General features: G+C 45.8%; 1 protein-coding gene across 1 annotated transcript in view; it reads left to right on the top strand.

Annotated features, from left to right (window-relative positions):
* The first annotated feature begins 549 nt into the window (after positions 1-549).
* Positions 550-22,843, top strand: part of TMEM178B (transmembrane protein 178B) — a 236,965-nt gene continuing 214,671 nt past the window's right edge. Inside the window, exon 1 of the mRNA XM_040596335.1 lies at positions 550-1,959. Within this exon, the coding sequence (XP_040452269.1) occupies positions 1,578-1,959 (382 nt within the window). The 5' untranslated portion in view covers positions 550-1,577. The remainder of the gene's footprint in view (positions 1,960-22,843) is intronic.

The raw sequence follows: 22,843 nt of genomic DNA, 5'->3' as shown, positions 1-22,843 counted from the left end.
GGTGAAATGAGATTTCTAAAGCTTGGGGACTCCAGCTCGCCTTCTGTTGCACTTGATCTCTACAAGATGGGTGAGTTATTCCCATTAGAGAGAAAGGGAGAGGAAATTTAAGGAGAAAAAAATATGTCTGAATACATAACTGCTGATGCTGGGGATACGATTCGTGTGAAGCTGCTGAGCTAAAAATCTCAGCTCCGACGTGGAGATCGGGCCATATGGCAGAGAAATGGTGCAGACCGAAAGCTGTTGACAACAGTTAGGGGCTGCTTTCCTCTCCCCGTGTAAGGTGTGTAGCTTTTTTGTGCGCGCCCCCCCCTCCCCTTCCCCACCCCCCCCCACCCCCACCCCCCACCCCGCCTCCCGGTTTGTTTTGGTTTGATTTCCCCCGACCTCCCTCCCCTCCCCGTTCCTCAGCATCCTCCCAGCCAGCCGTAGCCCTGCCTGCCTGCCTTCATCTTGCAGATGGCTAACGTGCCGCCGTGTTAGGAAAACTGTGCACAACACATCCCAGCGCCGGGGAGGAGGAAGCCTTTCAGATACCAGCGGAAGGGGGGGTGGGGGGGTGCGTGTGGAGGAGCGATGCCGGGGCCGAGGGCTGCTCCCGGTGCTGCCTAGCGGAGTGCAAGGCCGGCGGCGGGTCCTGCCGGGCTGGGCTGCCCCCGCCGCCCCGGAGCGCCGGGGAGGGAGGGAGGCATCGCCGCGCTGCGCTGCCGGGCTGCCAGCGCAGACCACAGAAGCAGGCGAGTGAATGGCAAGGCTGGCAACGAGAAGCCGAGGTGTTTCCGAAGCCAAGATGTCAGTGACTGTCGGCGAAGTCTGCTAAGGGAGAGCCCCGTGCGTGCGGCGCGTCCAGCCCCCGCCGGGCAGGTTCTGTTTCAGGCAAGATTTCAACCGGCGGCAGCAGCAGCAGCGACAACAGATTGCTCCCCCCTCTTGCTCCCTCCCCTTCGACCCCGCTTTAAACCCGAGCAAGTGACTGACCGTCCAGACGATGATGCTCTTGCTGAGCCACTGACAAAGAAAAGGCAAGTCACCCGTTCCTGAAGCGGGGATAACCGGCTGCTTGCAAGCGGGAGATCTCTAGCTGTTGAACTTTTCTGTCCCGTGATGATGCTGTGGTGAGCCTGCTGGTCTGAAAGCCATCTCTTCTGGATTTCTGAGCTGACCAGATTGAAAGAGATTAATGGACTGATCAGCTGCGGCTCTCAGGTCTCTTCAGGGCGGTATATCCCTTCGGCCCCTGCCGCTCGAGTGCTTGTGGTGAGGGGAACAAGACATCTTTGTATAGGTGGGTCACTGGCTTGCTCCTGTTCAAGGTGGAAGGCTGCGCTTCTCCTCGCCAGGTCTCCTCCGCAGAGAAGAGGCAGATGAGACTCCAGGACTGCCTCCAGGGCAGAACTTTGTAGCGCTGTCGGCAGTCCTCTGCAGCGTGGATGTGAGCCACGGGAGTTGGGGATGTTTGAGGCAGTCTCTGCCAAGTGACACCTAGCAGCTGCTCCGGAGGTTTTTGCGTGGTCTCACACTTCAGGGCTTTGCCAGTTGTGAAGATGTCCATGGTGTTTCTGTGAGGCTGAGGTATGGCTGCTGGAAGGTTACTGCTCTATGCTGGCCTCTCTTTAGCTCTGTGTGCCCTGGGCATGCTGGCTGTGGCAATCTGCTCTGACCATTGGTACGAAACTGATGCCAGGAAGCACAGAGAGAGGTGCAAGAGCATCACCACTAAGAGAAATGATCCTGGCTTCATTTATAACTCCAACAACAACCTGCCTCTCAGGGCCAGCAGGTCTAGGTTGGACCGCTGGGAAGGGAAACTCCTCTTGGCAAGAAACAGGAGGCAGATCTTTGCTATGAGCGCAGTTGACGAGTGCAACAGACAGTACAACTCAACCAACATGGGGCTCTGGAGGAAATGCCACCGACAAGGATTCGACCAAGAGCTGGAGGAGCTGATTGCCAAAGGTAAGGGCTGTTTTTTACCAAATGAACATGCCAGGCCCTCCTGGGCTAAGCAGAGGCTCAGCAGAGCCCTTTGGGCTCACAGATGGGAGCTGGCGTCTCTAGACAAGTGCCTCTTCTTGCGATGGGTGAGCTGGCCTGGCTAGGCATCGCTTCCAAAAGGACCACCAGGGCAGTTCTCCCATGGGGTCTCTACTGCTGAGGCATGGGGTTTGGGAGCAAGAAGGCGGGGGGGGGGGGGGGGGGGGGTGGTGAGAGCAGACACACCCCAGAATGTCTCTGTCATGTTGCTGTCTCTCTAAGCTTAATGTAGTCTGCCCATCACCATGGTATCAGATTATTTTCCACATACAAATAAAAAGTATTAATAAAGCAGACACTGGATTTAAAAAAATTTTGTTTGACCCTGGTGACTCAGGCAGAGTACATATTATTTTATTGGAGGCTACATATGTCTGTATTTCATCCTTCCCTTACCGAATGCCCCCAAATACACCATTTGCAGTGCTCACATGTAGGCTTTTTCTATCCTCAAATGGAGAGTAAACAAAGAGAAAAGCTAAAGAGCAGGAGGAAACCCAGCCTGCTGTTTACACTGAGCTATGTTTTGGAATATTTTCAATGTCTACAAAATATTGTATGAATTTATTAGGAGTGTTAGAAAGGAATCGTGTTCTCTTGGGGTGGAGATGCATCTGCTTGCCTGTAGCATTTTTGTGCAATGTTTTTTCTTGTCTTTTGGTCCTTCCTCTTTTTTTCCCCAAGGTACCAGTTCAAGGTGATGGTCAGTTTGCCTCAAATATTTCTTTGATGTGAAGTATAGGAAGGGGAGATGGGCGTAAACCCCAGCCTAAACATCTTGTCTACAAAAGATGTATGTTTTTGCAGGATGACGAGGGTTTCAGTAAAGGATGACAGCATCTTTGCTACCACAGCATGATTACTCTATACAACAAAATAACGTTTCCCTCCCATGGTTCCTCTGTTGCATTCACATGATTTCCCAGTGGTTTATGTCCATTGCAGTGAAACCATTGCTTCTTGCACCGTGCAATCTTTAAAAATACTTGTTTTCTAAGTGTGTTCTCTGTCCCAAACTCCCTTGATAGCCTGCATTAATTCCCTCTTCAGACATAGCAAGGGGAATTATTGCTCAAAGCTAATTATTCATGAGGGATATACTCTCACATGTGTTTGCCAATGTATACATTTTGTTCCATATGTTTTAAAAGTGAGCAGTCGAGGTGGGTAGCATGGTATAGACTTACACTGAAACAGTGCAAACAGGTGGTGTACCAGGAAACCTAGACGGCTGGCTGGGATCCTGCCTGTGCTGCTAGTGACCCTTAATGCCTAGTTGCTATGAAATGCTAGTTGCCTATGAAACGAACTGATGGCTTCTGTCCCATTTGTAATGGACAAGTGAACATGTCCAAAGCTTCTCAGCACCCCGGCACCCTACTGCTAGTTTCAGAGGGAGGGATTCCTCTGTCTAGGTGAGAGCACAGACGTGCTGTGCTGGCCGCGGAGAGCTGGATCGCTCTGCCACGTGTGCTTGGGGCATAAACAAAGAAATTCAACCTTGACAGCAGGCGAACGTGTCACCGGAGCTCACCTTTGGCAAATAGAGTTTCAGTTATTAGGGAGGTTTTTCATTTTGGAATAAGTGAGACTTGTTCCTCTTTCACCGCCTGCCTTGTCCTGGGTTCAGGAATGTCCGTTCTCCTGCCAGAAACTGCTGAAATCGCCTGGCACTGGGTTATGTGTAATGGCAGCTCTGCTGAGTGTTAACCATAGAGAAAATGTGGCAACTCAAGCTGAGGTGGTTAAATGCAGGAGAAAATAGTCTTTGAAAGGTTCTGCTGTAATTTGTGTTTGTGTGTGTGTGTGAGTGTGTGCATATGAGTGTGTGCATGCGTGTGTTTTTGTGTGTAGTGAACTAATTCTAAATATACAACATTCAGCTGGTAGCAAGGGATTCCTGGGCTGAGGTACAGTGTGCATTCCTGCGCACATATTCCTGGACATATGTGTCTGCAGATGGCCAGATAGCCACTTCGCAGAGTCGCTGCCCCAAGGTCAGAAGTGCAAATTGTACACATAAGGGAGGTATGTGCACATATCAGTGTGTGTCACTCCTTGCCTTCTTTTAAAGGTTTTTTGGTACCCATTTAACAAACTTCATTGTACACTGAGAGAAATATATTAAAGGAGGGAGGGTTGTAACACTGAATACCAACGTTATAGTTTGTTTGATGGTATTTCTGGAGTGAGGATCTACCTATGCTATAACCCTCAGCCATGATGAGGAGTCACACATGTTAGTGCTAACACTGTAGTGGTGTGTTCCTATTGCACCTCCAGATTAAAACATAGAAAAGCAAGTATAATGACAATTCGATAAAATAAACTGACTTGCTCAGAAAACTGGAGATATTATAGGATTGCTTGTCCACTTTATGATTTGTTAATTAAAAAGAACTGATGGATTTTACTCTTCCTTTACCAAATGTAAAATACTCATCTGTTAAAAATCCTTGCATGCTGGAGTCACTGAATTAGAAGGAGCCAGCTTTACATGGGTAGTCAGCTAGTGTCCCTGTTCCTACCTAAGGCCAGCTACCAGACTGTTTCTTTATGATCCTCAGCTGTATGATGGAAGTGGAATAAACACATCTGCCGTCGCTGTCCAATGTTGAGAACAGCCATGAGTTCACCACGAGGCAGGTATTCCAGGTTCATCCGGGCAGCACCACCTTGTTTTTCTAGTTTTTCTTCCATGGCAGACGCTCATCTGGAGTTAGGGGTTGCAGGGGTGGGTGCCTAGGCAGAACATGCCCTGTGCAGGTATGAAGAGCTACACATGTTCTCTCCCTGTAGTAATCAAATACTCTGACTGGGGTACATATTTCTGTATAGATTAAATCTCTCTCTGTATAAGCTCCAGGGCAAATACCATATAAAAGGGATGTACATAGGCTTTTTATTCTCCCTCCTCTGCCAGCTGTTAATTTAATCTAGCGCACCTCTTCCGGAACTGGATAAAGTAATGCAGGTTCTGGCCCCAAATATTGTGTGTAATGCTATACATAATTGAATGTAAATGCTATTAAGGACTGGTGTATTTTTTTTTTTCCAAGCTGGACAGGATCTAAGCGATCCAATTGTTTTGAGACAGATCCTACATTTTTCCCTAGGCAAAACTTCCAGTTTTGAGAATGGTAGGTTTGTCTATCAAAGGATAATGAAAAATGGTCATTAAGAGCCTTACTAGCTTTGCAAATACCCTGCAGTTATTCTGCTTATGAACTCTGCTGAAATTAATATAAGCTGCAGGCAATCGCTTGTGGCAGGATCAGGCCCTGTGGTACTTGGCAGTATTCTGATGCCAGTGGTTTTAAAAACCAGTTCTGTTTCTGAATAGGCTGGGTCACTTCTGTAATTCTATTCAGTATTTATTAGTTTTTACTTTCAGGCAAATAAATAAAAACCTTCATGTTGGATTTTCCTGAAAAAACTGGAGGTCTGTTACTTCAGATTTCTTATGGATAGATACAATAGACCAGGGGTCCTCAAACTACGGCCCCTGGGCCAGATACGGCCCCCCATGGTCCTCAATCTGGCCCCCGGTATTTACAGAACCCCCCTGCCCCCCTCCCCGCCGGGGGTTGGGGGGGAACCAAGCAGCCGCAGATGACTGCCTGCCACTGCATCCGTGCGCCGGCCCCCTGGTTAAAAAGTTTGAGGACGCCTGCAATAGACACTAATGCATATACAAAATACAGGGTCCTATTTATATTTCTTCTATCCCTTTTTTTATATTTCCATAGAACCCGGGTGCATATTTCAAACAAGACAATTAGATAAATAGGCAATGAACTGAAACAGATTGTCACAAGTAAGCGTACTCGGGGAGAGGCAGGCAGGCGTGAGACCAAAGGCCTGAAGAATATTCTAAAGCTGCATCAAAATTAGGCAGTTAATCTGTTCTCTTTGTTATGAATGAAAAAACCCTCACAAACCAATAAAATCAGAAACAACAGAAATTACAGTCAATGTATAAATTATAGGAGTTGAACATGCAAATCCAGGGCTCAGTCTTGCTAACTTTTACTCACCTGAATAATCTTTATTCCTGTAAATGGGCTGCTTCAACTGAGGGAAGGCATTCTTGTACAGAAGTACCAGTAAAAAAGAAATAGCTTGCAAAGCTGGTCCTCTGATTCTTTTTTTTGCATCTGATCAAGTCTTTTAGCACCTTGGGACCAGAGTTTGCCTCCTGATCCCTAAAGCCTTGCAGAATCAGGAGATGCTGGCTCTGGGTTTGTTCAGCACTATACTGTAAGCTTCTTCCGATTCTCAGGTGTCTGTCTAGTCTCCTCCATGAATTAAATAACACTGAAGCTTAATACACCTTTGAATATAGTGTTCCCTTATCCTATGAGATGCCTGCTTACTACTGAGTTTCTAGCAAAAGCAGCATTCCTGCATCCCACCAAAAATCCCAGTGAACCAACCACCTCCACCACAAAGCTAGCAGAGATTTGAAATGCAGGCAGGTGCCCATTTGTGGCTGGGAGAAGGCAGCTTGTGTCCTGCTTTGGCAACCAGCAGCTCATAACTCCTTGTATATGACTTGTAGTGACCCAGAAACAAAATTTGAAAGCCAGAGTCTTGTTTGCATCCTGCAGGAATGTTGCTCAGATGCTTTCCTGCACTAGTCAAGAGGAAAACACGAAACAAAAAAAAGTAATTACATAATTTAATTTAAAAGGTACAATAAAGTAGATGAAGAAGTTGCACAGTAACCAGAGTCTGTTCCATTTATACAATTACTACTCAGAGGACCTTTCATCTCACTTTTGGAAGACTGCCAATTAAACCTGTCTGGATGCGGCTCTGCTGCTTGCCATTGGAATCCAATTTTATTAAAAAAAAAAATATTTACAATGACCTTATTATTTCAATCCTTCTTTCACCTTCCTTCTTTCCCTGAGATCCGAGGACACCGTAGTAAATCCCATTTTTGAAACATTTTATTGTGAGTATACTTAGCCCATGCCACCACTGGGGAAAAAAAAAAAAAAAAAGCAAGTAATTCCTGTGCAGTCTACCTGCACCCCAAATAATATGCAAGACTTCTGGGATGAGATAATTCTCTGTTTTGATTTGTCAGATGTATGGCACAACTGAGGAAGAAGGCTTAACAGGACTCCTCTGGCCGTCGCTAGGGATTATTTATACACAATTGGAAAAGCCTGAAGAGAGTCTACTTGCAGCTATCTCTAGGAGTAAAAAGATGTATTTTTATAAAACTGCTTGCAATACTTCGCAGTGTTGTAGATTTGCCTTTTAAAATGCAATGGTTTTGCCAGGTCAGTTAGGACAGCCATTTTTTCATGTAACCTTCATACATTAAAGAATCCAAATACTTTGTTTAAAACATGTGCTTGAAATCCCAACCATTTTCCAAATGGACTCACTATAAAAGAGACTTTATTGAAGTCTTGATTCTGATCCTAGCAAAGTCAATATTAAATGTTTTATTGAATATGGTGATGCAGCAAGTTCAGGCCTTTAGTGTTTCCTTTGAGGATAAAATTGTCCCTGGATAGAAAGGCCACCACAAGGTCTGTGCTCCCTTCTGTCACAGCAGAGTTCTGCTGGAGGGAGCCAGTGAAATTTAAGCAGTAGACAGCCTTTGAGTTGAATCTTGGGCTGCCCAGGTATTTAGCCCTCACCATTTTCGATGCTGTAATTAGTCTGTCGATGCAGATTGGAAGTCAAGCAGCTGCACATTTCTAAGATACAGCAAAGATATCCTCTTGTTCAGAGATTTTCTAAAATCATTTAATGGATGAAATCGCTGGTGTTTCATGCATGTGAGTTCCAGGAGGATTTGGCCCATTGTTTCTTAAATAAGCAATTTTAATATTTTAATTGCATCAAACTTAAATAGCAATTCATTAAAAGGTACCTTTACCACAAGTAATGAGAACCTGACACATTCCTCTGACACATCTAAGATAATTAGTTTGACAATACATATTTGCTAAAAATACTAAGAACATATATGTGATTTAACAGAGCTGCAACTGTTTTTAATCATGCTGTTTTAAAGGGCAAATTTCAATCAAGCTGTTGGCTTTCAAGCAAAATTGCCAGTGAAGACAAATGGAAATTTTGCCTGAGTAAAATTGACAGGATCGTGCCCTTCTCAAGAGGAACTGATATTTGCAGAGCTGCCTGCAGGACTGCATGCTTAATTCCTGTTCATCTAATTGAGCATCCAAATCCTTTTGAGAAATCTCAGCGTTTTTATCCTTTCTGCCTATTGCTTAAAAACTTTCTAAAAGGTGTGGAGGAAAGGTTTAATAGGAGTGCAGATGTGTTCTGTTTACTCTAAAAATAAGAGAGATTATTTTCCTTAAATAGAGGTGAAACGATCTGAACTATTTTGTCATCTTCAGCAATAAAAATCCATATTAATATTGCTTTTTCTAATTGGAAAATGTCTTTCGGTGCACTCAGAATAACTTCAAGAGTGGAATTAGTTCATTAACTCTTGCAGAGCCAGTAAATGAGGAAGAAGACTTCATGTTTTGTAGGTTCTGCAAAAATAATGACAGTCATTTATAATGCAAGTTACTTAATGGCTCGTTGCTAACAAGGTGTTGCTGGAGCCCTTGAGTACATATTCACCTCTTTAAAGAGCAAGAGAAAGAAATGAGATGGTCTTTCTTAGTTTTTGAGGAAATAATAAATTAAGAATGTGGATTCCAGAATCCAAGTGCCCTTAACAGACCATTCAGAATAAAATCCACTTAAAATAAACGAATATAAACCAGAATATTTTTCTGCAGGAGAGAAATCAGACTATAAAACGGAAATTTCCCCATTTTCTTTCTCATAAAGCCTAATTCTTCCACAAATAAATATTCAGAATTGCCCAGCTGAGCCTGCTGAAATCATAATCCTTTGTAGATAACTACCAAAATAGATGGAAGAAAGGTAGTACTGCCATTAGGGCAGGGCTTACAAAGTCAGAATTCTGTCTAAGCTCTGCCATAGTCTTTCTTCATGACCTGAGGCAAGTGACTTAATCTCTCGTACCTCAGCTCAGTAGCAGTATAATAGGGATTTCGTTCATTATTATTAATACCAGTTAGAGTTCTACCATAGGATTTATGAGCCTTAATCATGGATCAGAAATCATGGATCAGAAAAATGTCTCTGTCCTTTTGACATGTTGCTGCATTTTAAATATTGGCAAGTAATGCAGCCTTACGAGAGAGTACAAGGAGACGACAAGGTAATTATGTTCAGCATGACCGGTAGCGGTTTTAAAAGACCTGCAGGCTGACCACATTTCTGTAAGCAACACAAAATGTGTGATTCCTAGAAGAGTTGTAAAGAAGCATGAGGAGGAAGAGATGCAGGTATTTACAAGATGGTCTTCCAAATATTGAGGGATGGCACCAGAAAAATCATGGGTCATGTCTGCTTGAGAAATTAGTAAGTAGGTGGATGGGGTTTGACCTCTTTGGTTGAATGTAGGAAGAAGTTGACATTTCCTTAATGAAGACAAGTAGATTACGCTAATGAGATAGCTATTGGGACAGCAGTCTACAGCTGCCAAGAGAAATGACACGGTCGGAGTGATGTGTTGGGAAAATGATATTTCTAGCAGCATCCTGAATGGATGCACGGAGGGCAAGATCACGTTTGTAAAGGTCAGAAAAAGAAATATTGTTGTAATAAAGGCATGAGATAATGAGAGCCTGGATGGAAAAAGAATATGCAAACTTTAGACATCCTCTGGATCAACGGATGTAGTGAGAGACATGAGATGAAGAATGTTGCTGCAGTTGTTAACCAGAACAACAAGGAAACTCAGTATTGGCTGCAATTATAAAGAGGGGAACTGAAGAGAACATATAGTAAAGAATGGAGAAGAACAGTAGGAACTGTGTTTTAGCTACAGTAAGATTAGTTTGATATCTGTATGTCTATGAGGGAGTATTAGAGAGATTGTGGGTATGGACCTAGGGAGACATTTGTGTTACAGGAATGAATGTGAAAACCTCTGCATGGAGATGGTAGTGGAATCTATGTTTGTGATAAAAATTACCAAGGAGTAAAATTCAGAAAGAGAAAAGCCCCATGAACTTCTAGCAGAGCTGGGGGAAGAATAACGTCTTTTGGAGGATATGCAAAGGGAGCAAATTCAGAGGTAGTTGCAAGAGAAGTGATTAATGTCATGGTAGCTGAAGAAAGACACCATTTCAGATTAAAGCAGCACAGGAGACTACTGAAGGTAGACGATATGCTGCAGCAAATGAGAACAGAGTATTTAGACTTTGCTGAAATTTGCGTAGTACGTTAACCAGAGACTTTGGCAGCAGCAGTTGCAAGGGAGAAAAAGTTTCATTGAACTGGTAGGGCGGACTCCAGGTGGCGTTCGTACCTGGTGTATTCAGAGACTTTGGTGATAAAAGGGAGGAGAGAAAAAGACACAGTATTTAGAGGGGAAAATACGTGTTTTAAGATGAGAATATTTTAAGAGGAAAGAGATTGAATGGTACTTGTGTTATGAGAGTAAAGAGGTAGAGGGACATGAGAGGTCAAGGAGAAGAGAGAACAAGAGGATGAGAAAGCCATAAGGAAAGCCAGGAGATAGGGTAAGACTGGCTCAGTGGGAAATAAAAGAAATGAGGTAAGAGAGCTGCATAGGAGGTTTTTCATCTGTGGGAGAGAAGAATGAGAAAGGAGTTGTAGCTGGGGAAGAGGAATCAGAAAGCAAAGCTACTGGAATAGGAAGATCATAGTTTGCTGTTTTTCTCATGGAAGAACTGGGTGAAATCCTGTGTAACATCTGAAGTGGGGGCTGGAGGAGGCAGGAAGGTCTGAGGAATGAGCCAAATGTTGCAAAGAGGTGACTATGACTGTAAGGCTGAGATTTAACTGAGCTGAGCTACAGTAGTAAGTCTAGGAAATGAGCAGAACTGACTGGGGGAACAATGGGTTTATAGTGGAGAAAGTTAGTCAGGCAGCAGGGTTCCCACTAGAGATGCTCTGCTGTGTGAGACATAGCAAAGACCAGCTGGTATGGGTCAGTTCAGATTTGGGATAGCAGGGCAGGAGTAGATAAGGGAACGCAGGACAGAAGGTCTATGAATGAAAGAGTGCAGCGTGGATAACATCAGTATGTGGAGAAAGGAAAGAAATGATAAAAAGAGTGATAAAAGACTTGAAAGCAGGCAAGAAGTCCTTAACACCACTGATCTGAGAAGATAGAAAGGCCAAGCAAGCTTAGTGTGAAAGGTGGTGGCTGATCGTTGTTGCAGAAGGAGCCCAGGGGGTGGTCCAAGCAGTGGAGCAGGAGGATGGCGGGAGAGCACTAGTATGAAGCCCTGTCTGTTTGGTGACTGACAGGATCAAACAGGGTTGTAGACTGAATGGAGGAGACACTAAAACATAAAGCTTAAGTGGAAGAAAGGTCACTACCACTTACTCTGTTCTATAATTTGTCCTGCCTTCATGCTGCGAATACATCCTGTATAACCTTACAGAGGTGTCAGTGTGGTTCTCCACAGCAGAAGTCAGCAAGTTTGGCTAATGCTTGGAACAACCATGCTCCAGTCTCAGATCGAACCTGCAGTGCACATAAACAAATATTAACTACAAATTCAGGATGTTTTCCACAAAGTGGAGGAATGGAGAAAGGTATTTACAGGGCTGAAGGGCTTTTATGGAAAAGGTCTTTTCAGTCTGTTGTACCACCATCCCAGTGCTTCTGCACTTAAAGTGCTGCAGTCTGTCAAATCAATGTCAGGCCAGCCAGGGAACCTTGTGTCAGAAGTAACTGCTTAGACCAAGTGGCAGCCTGGCCCATGCCAGGTACTCCTCTGCTGGGCTCATGGTCAGATTTCTCCTTACTGAGTGGCCTGCTATTGTCTGTGCCCACTTCTTTTTCTGACTCCAGTGAAGGTGTAGCCTTGGAACAAGCTGAAGTAGCCTAACAAGCTTTGGGGTTGCCAGAGAAGTCAGAAAACTAGCACTCACACCCCGTTAAAGCAGAGCTGAGAGGATCTTCCCAGTATCCCCACCTGCTTTTTCCAGCAGCTCTACCTCAGTAGTCCCAGGAGGGACTCTGCACTCAATGCTGAGAAGGAAACTTTATGTCCCGAGCTGGGTGATAATCAGCATCTCTTGTCAGATGACAGGGAACACGCTTGGGCTCTGAAATGCCTTCACCCCTCTGTGCCACCTTAGTGTAAGTGTCTGACCTACCTGTTCAAAAGTGCCCTGTGATTCTTTTGTTTCTTACCATAAGCATGCAAGCTGAAACACCATAAAGGAATAGAGGTTCCAAGATGTCCCATGTATAGGGCAAAGCAGGTCCCATGAAGATATCCCACAGACTGTGTGAAAGTCACAGAGGGTCTCCTGTTGCAGCCCTTATTTATTTCTGAGACCTTTTGTTGATTTTAAGTTTTAACAGGAGACATTTCAAAAAAAGCTTCCTAAACGTATTTCTAGACTTCCTAATAGGATGAAACAGTTATGCTAATGTTACTGGGTAACAGAAGCTATTTAAAAAGATCTTTCTGCTTAAATATGAATGCGTGATGCTTGCCTCTGTGTCTCCATTAATCAGTACATACCTTTGAATATACAAAAGAGCCTTTATAATGTAGATACTGTTGCTTTCTGCCCAGTGGGCATTTAATGAGATAAATACTATAACAGAAACAAACAAACAAAAGAAACAAAACCATTTTTCAATCAGATGTCAAATGTGTAAAGTAAGGTCACTAGACAGACTTTGAAGGGGTCTGTTGATTTATGGTGGCTGATAATCCAATTGCATTGCTTTGTCATAGGTACTTAGGTGGTTCCCAGTGAGAGAGTATCTGAATACTGTACTTCTTGATCTTTAACCATAAAAGACTTCTGAAGAGTGGAATTATCCCTGTTTTACACAGAGGACAGTTGCCCAACAATGCAAAGATCCTGCAGGACAAAAGTTCACATTGGAAAGAAATTTCTCATTGTTAGTCCCTAACTGCGTGAGCTGTTGTTCAGTGTTGAACATCATCGCTTTTCTATTCACTACTCCTCAAGATTACCCAGTTTTGTTCATACGATATTCTGTAATGCTTAAAGAGAGGGAGGGATGTTACACTGATCAGAGAGACAAAGGAGCCAGCTAACGGGAACAGGAGAAATGAAAAAAACTCAAATAGCTTAATGGGCTCAAATTGGGAAGTTGGATAACTTCCATCTCAGACTTCTGAAAGATGTGGTATGTGACACTGCAAGTCCAGTAAAAAGGATTTTCAATAAATCTGTCTAATTAGGATGGTACATTAGAATGAAAAGTAGCAAATCTATATTTAAAGAAAGGAGAAAAAGTTGTCTGGGCCACAGTGGACCTTTTAGTTTGATCATAATAATACCAAGCAGAGTTTAAAGTAAGTTCTAAAGGAAAGATTAATTAAATGCACAGGGGGAAATGAAATAAACATGCAATGTATGTTTTTTTATTTGAAGTGTGCGAAACTACCCTGATATATTTTGCTAGGAAGATAAGTGGGTTTTGAGACAAGGAAATACCTTAGACCTAAGCTACTGGGAATTTGGTAAAGGGTTTTATAATCTGCCCCTAAAGAAATGGTTTGTTACAATGTTAATTACTACACAGTTTACAGTGTGTTTAAGGAACTGACCAAAGGAAAGCAACGAGTGCTGAGAGAGTGAGGATGAAGGTCAACAGCAGAGTTCCTGCAATAGGAGACCAATCATATTTGATAACGTCATTAATGATGTTGGACCAGGGTCTGTAAGGGAGGTGATAGCTCTCGTTGGGCTGGGCACAAAGGATTGAACTTGAGACATTTGCTGCTGCCACCAGAATGAGACATTGCCAAGAGAAAGAAGGTCTGGAATAGTATATACAAATAACTTGGTAATGTTGACGACTGGGTGATAGGAAAGATGTGAAATTTCTTTCAATGTGAACTTTTGATCCTGGAGGACATTTTTACGTTGTTGGAAAATACCCTCTGTTGCACACTGGAATGCTGGTCCCCCAGACATCCAGGGTGTGTGGAGACTGGGTCTCAGATGGCTTCCTCCCTGTCCAGGTACTGCAGCGGGTTTCCTTTCAGGGTGGGAAAGGTGCATACCTGAATCTCACCCAACGTGCAGCTGGGATGTGACCACAGAACACACCTCAACAGGGACAAAAGCTTCATTAAGGTGCACCTATCACAAAGCACAGACAGAGAGTGGTGTAGCCACGACCAGGAGAAAGGCTCTGAAGAACAGAGCTGGCCAGACATTTTGAGTAAAAAAATGTTAAAGTCATGGGCAAAGTGTTAATCAAAATTTCTCTGTTATAATCTTTGCTGTTCTTGTTAACCAGCTCAGAGAAAGAATTCAAAGCAGGTCCAGAGTGGGGTTATTAGTGTCTGGAGAATAATGGAAAATGTATTTTACAAATATAATTTTTATCCAGAAGAAATAGGATTAAACACAGGAGAGGGGAAAGAAGTGTTTAAGCTAAGGACAACATTAGCAGACAAAACAGTGTGAGAGGGCCGCAAATATATGTAGGCTGGAAGCTGTGCTGAAGTGGGGCTCTGGAAGAAGTGATGAGGCCACAGCCCTTCGAACAGGTTTCAAGGAAGAAGATGGACATATTTTGGAAGAGGGATTATACTATATTGTTGTGGAGTGGCATGCAGGAAGGGCTCTGAAGCCCTGCCAGCTCAGCCAGGGAGCAATGGTATCCACCCGTCAGAAAGCCCCAGCCTCTCCCAGCTCTGCACCCACCACGACTGACGTGGTTCCCCCGGCAGAGCCCCGGTGAGAACACGCAGCCACCCCGGTGCTGGGCTGCCGGCCGTGCCCCGCTGCCATGGCTGTACCGGCCGGCAGCAGGGAGCTCCTGTGGGAGCTGTGCCGGGGAGAGGAGCTCCTGCGCTCAGTGATGGAGCTCCAGGAGGAGGTGAGCAGGTTGAGGAGCATCAGGGAGCGCGAGAGACAGACAGACTGCTGGAACCGCACCCTGCCTTCCCTGGGACCAGACCCACAGGCAGACGGGCCGCACGACACGGAGGATTCCCCATCCTCTCTCCGCCCGGCCAAACACAGCGACTTAAGGGATGGGGGCAATGGTGACAGGCTCCTGCCCGGTGCAGCAGGTGCGTCTCCTCCGTGACCACCCCACCTGCACAGCTGCCCATGCACAGAAGCTACGAGGCTCTGCAAGTGGAACTGAACAGTAACGAGGATGGTGGCTCATCTAGCATCGAGGTTTCGCCAAGGTTAACTCTGCCTATGCCCTGCATCCAAACTGCTTCCATAAAGAGAAAGGATGGGTCAGTGCCATAGGAGACTCCAGACTTCCGTCGGAAGGGAACAGAAGGCCCAACGTTGCAGACCGAACCCACTTATGGGAGTCTGTGTCCCAAAAGACGTGCTAGTGTGGAGAAGACGACTGTCGTGGCTGAACAGAGAAGAGCGTTTTTTGGAACTCAGGAAAAAAAAAAAAAAAAGAGAATTTATGACCTTTGGAAGGAAGGTCTGGTAATTCAGGAGGACTACAAGGAGGTTGTGAGCTTACGCAAGGAGAAAATGAGAAGGGCTGAAGCCCAGCTAGAACTTCATCTGGCTACCGCCATAAAAGACAATAAAAAATGGTTCTATAAATACACCAGCCACAAAAGGAGGCCTAAAGAGATCTCCATCCTTTATGGATGCGGGAGGAAATGTGGCAACAAAGGATGAGGAAAAGGCTGAGGTACTTAATGCCTCCATTGCCTCAGTCTTTAATAGTAAAGACCATTTTTCTCTGGGACCCAGACCGCTGAGCTGGAGGACAGGGATGGGGAGCAGAATGAAGCCCCCACAATCCACAGGGAAATGGTCAGCGACCTGCTGCACGACTTAGACACACACAAGTCTACGGGGCCTGACAGAATCCACCCAAGGGTACTGAGGGAGCCGGTGGAAGTGCTCCCCGAGCCACTTTCAATCATTTATCAGCAGCCCTGGCTTACCGGGGAGCTCCCAGTTGACTGGACGTTTGCAAATGCACAAAGGGCAGGAAGGAGGATCCGGGGAAGTACAGGCCTGTCAGCCCGACCTCGGTGCCGGGGAAGGTTATGGAGCAGATCATCTTGAGTGCCATCACACAGCACGTACAGGACAACCAGGAGATCAGGCCCAGCCAGCATGAGTTTATGAAAGGCAGGTCCTGCCTGACTAACCTGATCTCCTATGACAGGGTGACCCGCTTGGTGGATGAGGGAAAGGCCGTGGACGTTGGCTACCTAGACTTCAGTAAAGCCTTTGACACCATTTCCCACAGCATTCTCCTGGAGAAACTGGCTGCTCATGGCTTGGACGGGTGTAACCTTCTCTGGGTAAAAAATGTTTACTGACTGGACGGCCGAGCCCAAAGAGTTACATCCAGTTGGTGGCCGGTCGCAAGCGGTGTTCCCCAGGGCTCATTATTGGCACCAGTTCTGTTTAACCTCTTTATGATCTGACAAGGGGATCGAGTGCACCCTCAGTAAGTTTGTAGGCAACACCAAGCTGGGCAGGATGTTGATCTTCTTGAGAGTAGGAAGGCTCTGCAGAGGGTTATGGACAAGCTGAGTCAGTATGCTGAGGCCAACTGTATGAAGTTCAACAAGAAGTGCCGGGTCCTGCCGCTTGGATCACAAGATCCCTGTGCAATGCCACAGGCTTGGGGAAGAGTGGCTGGAAAGCTGCCCAGCTGGAAAGGACCTGGAGGTGTTGGTTGACAGCCGGCTGAACACGAGGCAGCAGTGTGCCCAGGTAGCCAAGGCGGCCAACAGCATTCTGGCTTGTATCCAAAACAGCGTGGCCAGCAGGACCAGGGCAGTGACTGGTGACTCTGCCCCTCTACTCAGCACTGGTGAAGCTGCATCTCGAATACCGTGTCCAGTTTTGGGCCCCTCAACTACCAGATGGACACCGAGGTGCTGGAGCGTGTCCAGAGAAGGGCAACGGAGCTGGTGAAGGGCAACGGAGCTGGTGAAGGGCAACGGAGCCCAAGTCTTATAGGGAGCGTCTGAGGGAACTGGGCTTGTTTAGCCTGGAGAAAAGGAGGCTGAGGGGAGACCTTACTGCTTTCTACAGCTGCCTGGAAGGAGGCTGTAGTGAAATGGGTGTCAGTTTCTTTGTCCTAGTAGCAAGCAACAGGACAAGAGGAAATGGCCTCAAGTTGGACCAGGGGAGGTTTAGGTTGGATATTAGGGAGAATTTCTTCCCCGAAAGGATCGTCAAGCATTGGAACAGGCTGCCAAGGGAAGTGGTGGAGTCACCATCTTTTAAAAAGACATGTAAGATGTGGTGCTTAGGGACATGGTTTATTGGTGGATTTGGTAGTCCTGGTTTAATGGTTGGATTCAATAATCTCAAAGGTCTTTTTCCAACTACATGATACTATGATTTTATGATATACTTGCCTGCTATGTGAGAAAAATGAACATAGTGCTTTCTAGTGCTGTGTCCTTGTGAAACATGCCATAAAACTGTGTAAGATTAATTTATTATTACTAATAATTTGTCTTTTTTCCCCCAAGGAAGAGCATATTCAGCTGTGTGTCAAGCGGGACCCGATGGAAAGAGTTTTGTCACTGGGCTGCCTGACACCAGCCATGGGTGTCTGGTGAGAGGGAAGCAACCTAAGACAAATACAGCTGCACCGTCCCATCTGCTTTGTCTCTTTCACCTAAATTTGAGGTGCACTTTGTTTCCTTCCTGTGACACCCCACACTTTCAGGAAGGACTGGGGATGAGGGCTGGGTGCACTTAATTCTCATTTTACATAGCTTTCCTTTAGATAATACCATTAATAGGGTCTTTGTTTTCTGGCTTCCTCCTGTGATTTTATTTCTTGGTGTCTTGGCTCAATGACAGGAAAGGTCTTTTTGATTCTTAGCTATTTGTATTCATAAGCCAGGAGAATGCAGATCCTTCAACTTCTTCAGTAAAATACTTTATATAAAAGAAAGAATTTCCTTACTATATTTAAATGTTTGGGATGGCTGGCAGCAGTGGAATTAAACTCTTATTTTCATGTATTTAAATTACCATGAGATGTGTATTTCAGTTCACAAAATGTTCAGCCATTTGGTTGGTGATGCTGGGTGAGTTTCCTTACAGCGGGAAGGATTTTGCTGCAGGATCATCCAGCTTACGAGGGCTAAAGACACCTGCTCCTGGGCTTTGTTCATTTATGTATGTAGCAATGGACCACAATTCTCACAAACGTTTTGAGGAAAAGTCTTGCTAGGAACAGAAAGGCTCCACGTTACTAAAGGTCTGGGTTACATTGTCTGGGTTAGCCCTTTGGGCTATAGTTCAGCTCCAAGAAAAGATGGAAGTAGGGCTTCATCAGATGGTATGGAGCAAGACAAACTGGGATGCTCCGCCTGTTTGGGTGTTCAGGGAACCTTGCCTGAGACTCTTGAGCAGCAAAGCTGCCTTCTGTGTTCCTGGAAGAAATTGTTACCCAGCTCTGTGACTGAGTACCTGGAGAAGGAGAGTTGTATCCATGGTGGATCAGAGAAGGAATTTTGTTTTCTACTTCTGTTGAGTAATGACTGCAGCCTTATGAGAAGCAGCCCCCATTCTGCTCTGGGTGAACTGGAAAAGGTGATGGCAGAGAATGAGGGATGGAAACTGGAGGTTGTTGGTGTTGCCTCTATGGACATATCACATACATGGAAGCAGCTGAATGTGAGGTCCTTTGCCACTGCGCTGAGCTGCGTGAATGTGAGACAGCTGCTTTTTAGGACATGTGTCTATGGCAGATGGACACAATGCTAAACCACTATACGCTGCAGAGGGTTTGGAACAAGGGCAAAAATAAATAGTTTTCTGTGGTCATTTATGTACACTCAAGACATCCTTTTTCTATGAGTTAATCTTTCACATCCAAGAGGGAAGAAGAACCATCTCTACCTGGTGTCCTGAGAAGCGTCCAGTTTTTAAATGCTATTCCTTGTTATTCGTTGATCCTGGTGGGAAACTGGAAGAGGTAGCCACAGACTCCCTTCAGTGGCATCAGCTTTGCAGGGATGGGAGCATAACAACACTGTCTCATACTGACTATTCAATGAAGTCTATGTTTCCCAGTGATGAAGTGGCTGCAGAATGAGCTTGTGCAGTGTCTTGGCCTCAGGACTTGGAAACTTGTATTTGGAGAAAACATGGGGACTTGTTTCTGATCAGAGAATCACAAAATGACAGGTTGGTCGGGGTTGGAAAGGACCTTCAAAGATCATCTAGTCCAACCCCCTGCTAAAGCAGGCTCAGCTAGAACAAGTTGCACAGAGTTGTGTCCAGAGACAGTGAATGTCTCCAGAGAAGGAGACTCCACAGCCTCTCTGGGCGGCCTATTCCAGTGCTTTGTCACCCTCAAAGTAAAGAAGTTTTTCCTTGGATGGAAATTCCCATCTCACAGTTTGTGCCCATTGCCCCTTGCCCTGTCACTGGGCACCACTGAAAAGAGCCTGGCCCCATCCTCCTGGCACTCACCCTTAAGATATTAGTAGACACTGATAGGATCCCCTCAGCCTTCTCCTCTCCAGGCTCCACAGGCCCAGCTCTCTCAGCCTTTCCCCACCAGGGAGATGCTCCAGTCCCCTAATCACCTTGGCAGCCCTCTGCTGGACCCTCCCCAGCAGTTCCCTGTCTCCCTTGAACTGGGGAGCCCAGCACTGGGCACGGCACTCCAGGTGCGGCCCCACCAGGGCAGAGCAGAGGGGCAGGATCACCTCCCTCACCTGCTGGCCACGCTCCTCCTGATGCACCCCAGGGTCCCACTGGCCACCTTGGCCACACGGGCACACGGCTGGCTCGTGGGCAACTTGCTGTCCACCAGGACTCCCAGGTCCTTCTCCGCAGAGCCGCCTCCCAGCAGGTCAGCCCCAGCCTGTGCTGGTGCGTGGGGCTGTTCCTCCCCGGGGGCAGGACCCTACACTTGCCTTTGGTGAACTCCATCAGGTTCCTCTCTGCCCAACTCTCCAGCCTGTCCAGGTCTCGCTGAATGGCAGCGCAGCCCCTGGTGTATCACCTGTATCACCTGCTCCTCCCAGCTCTGTATCTTCAGCAAACTTGCTGAGGGCACCCTCTGTCCCTGCATCCAGGTCACTGATGGTCAGTTGAGCAGGACCGGACCCAGTGCTGATCCCCGGGGAACACCACTGGCTACAGGCCCCCAGCTGGACTCCGTGCTGCTGGTCACAGCCCTCTGAGCTCTGCCATTCAGCCAGTTCTCAGCCCGCCTCGCTGCCCACTCATCTAATCCACAATCACAATTTGGGAACAAGGTTTTTAGACAGGAGGTTTCATGGGGAAAAGTGAGGCAACTTGTTTAAGTGTCTTTAAGGGAAGGAGGGAGAGGCTGCTTGACTGGTTGAAGGGAGGAGAGGTGTATGTCGGTGTAAGGTCTGGCCTTGCACTGACAGTGATGTCATTACAGAGCTGGCTTCCGCTTTCCCCCCAACCTTTCCTTCTTATCCCTGCAGTTAGGAACCATGTCCTGTCCTTAGCGATGTCCCCTGCACTCTGTGCTACACCAGAACTGGTGGCACATCTTTCCCCTTCTTGTTCATCAGTTACCGTTAGCATCCCACCTGTGACAGCAACTAACTGCATTGCCAGTGCCTTCAAATGAAGCAGAAGCAGCAGGAGCAGATGAACTCTTCAGCACCAAAATCTTCTTTTCCTGTGCATGTCTCTAAGAATGCAAGTACAAAGAGAGAGAAAGGGGAAAGAAACAGGGTTTGTCTTAGCAGAGAGTTGCCCCCCGTGCTGAGGCATGGCCAAGTCTTCAGGCTCTTCAAGCTCTGCTTTGCCTGCTGCCAGCCTTCCTTCAGATGAAGGGGTCGTGGCATCCATTGGGTAGTGTTATTATACTTCAACCAGGGTGTAGTTTTTGGCTGGTGGCATTAGGATCACTGGAAAGACATGTCTTTAAAAGACTAAAGACTCTCCTCTTTTTTAATGTGGTTCATGGCATTTTGGAAGTTTCTGGACCTGCAATTTGAGGTGACCTCTTCGTGATTGCTGTGATGGCATGGTACATTGTATCTGTCACCTAGAAAATTGTTTGGATGTTCTTGGGCCCAGTGTGAGTTTGGCATTGAGATACCTCTGAGGACTAAGACTTTTGAGGATGCTTGTGATAATGTTTCGCTGCATGTCTTTAGGGTCGATGTTTAGAAATGAGATCCAACTGTCCAGCTCTCAGAGGGCACAAATTGGCCCCGTTTCTATCCACCCTGGTGGCACCTCATAGCAGTGCAGGACTTGGTCCCAACTCCTATGGACCAAATACAAGCACTCCTCTGTTCCTTTCAACACTTCTTTCCAAGGTTTCTTTCTGTTCTAAAACTCAGTTTGACCTGCACCCTTCCTCCAGAGCAGGAGTGTTATGATTCTGCATGGTGTTGGAAGAAGCCACAGAAACTTTCTGGCAGATTTGGTGGAGCCTGGTTGGTAAGTGGGTGGGAGTCCTTGAGCTTGTCTTGTGCATCTCGGACCCTGTCAATGTGACACTGTATTAACCAAAGCCATTGGGGTCCACAGACTGGGCTGCCTATATGGAGCAATTTTACAGCTGTAACATTTATCACAGAATCTACCCCATAAAGCAGGTCAGTGCTCCTGAGTTTGTTTTTATTTGAGAAAGTTTTGCTATCTGTCACAGCTGTGGCAATGACCTTCAAAGTTGACATCACAGTTTAGGCATCTGGTGCACAGATACTTGAACCAGAAGTTAGAGGCAACATGTGAAAAACTAGATGCAGATGGAGGAAATAGTTCAGGAGTCCTCTCTATAGTCATTAAGAATTTCCTTTAGGATCCGGCCGTTCCTTTTCAAAGTCTAATATAAATTATTTTTCCTGTGTTTCTAAAGGCCTGAGAGCTGAAAAGTGAGTCCTCTGACATTTCAGTAAATTGCTGTAAAGAACATGGAGAAAGTTTTCACATGAAACATACAAGAGCCAGAGTTTACCCATTACAGATGCCAAGCTGGTTTCAAAGGTTTAAGAAGGCATATGTCTGCCATTCTGTTTGATATTTTTCTGTTGATATATTGTCTTTGTAGCTTTTTCATCTGCTAATTGATATATGGCTGTATGTACTGGTCTTTCAGCTGCACTTGAGTTTTGTGTTAGACGCAGTACTTTGTTTATTCGTGATTCTTATAGTTCTATTGAAGAGTTTAGGAATGTAAGACAGAGGTATGTTTGTAGCTCTCATGGCTTCAGAGATAACTTTATTGAAAGGAACCAAGGGAAAGCAGAGATGCAGTGAGTGCCTGAGCACTCAGGCAGCCTGAAGAAATGACTTGGCAAGGTGATCACCGGAATCTACCTTTCATCTCACTGCAGCAACACATTTCAAGCCATGTGACTGTTCATCTTCAGCGGTGAAGGGGAGGTCAGTGTGGGAATGAAACCACTGGGACTGAAAGCTTGGAGCTGTGGAAAAAGAAAATGTAGACAAAATTAGAGAAGACATACTCAAAGAGATCCGTAGAATTGAGGAGGAGAACAGAAGCACTGATGAGCAGAGACAGCAGTGGCTAGGGGAGTAGCAGGTCTTTTGTTGAGTATGAGGGCCAGCGTATGGCCTTGAACAAATACTGAAGTGATAGCAGGTACATAAAGACCATGTTTCCCCTTTGACTCTTAGCACACTGTCAACACACACACAAACTCTCAGAGCGTGTTTGTGGAAGGTGCAGGGAGACCCTAAACTCCAATCCTGCCTGTGAACCAGGCTCACTGTGAGATATTTCTGCCAAAGATGTGTTTGGGTCCTTACTGTA

The sequence above is a fragment of the Falco naumanni genome, chromosome 5, assembly GCF_017639655.2.
Source record: "Falco naumanni isolate bFalNau1 chromosome 5, bFalNau1.pat, whole genome shotgun sequence".
Lineage (NCBI taxonomy): Eukaryota > Metazoa > Chordata > Aves > Falconiformes > Falconidae > Falco > Falco naumanni.
This window is presented reverse-complemented; position numbering and strand designations above follow the sequence as displayed.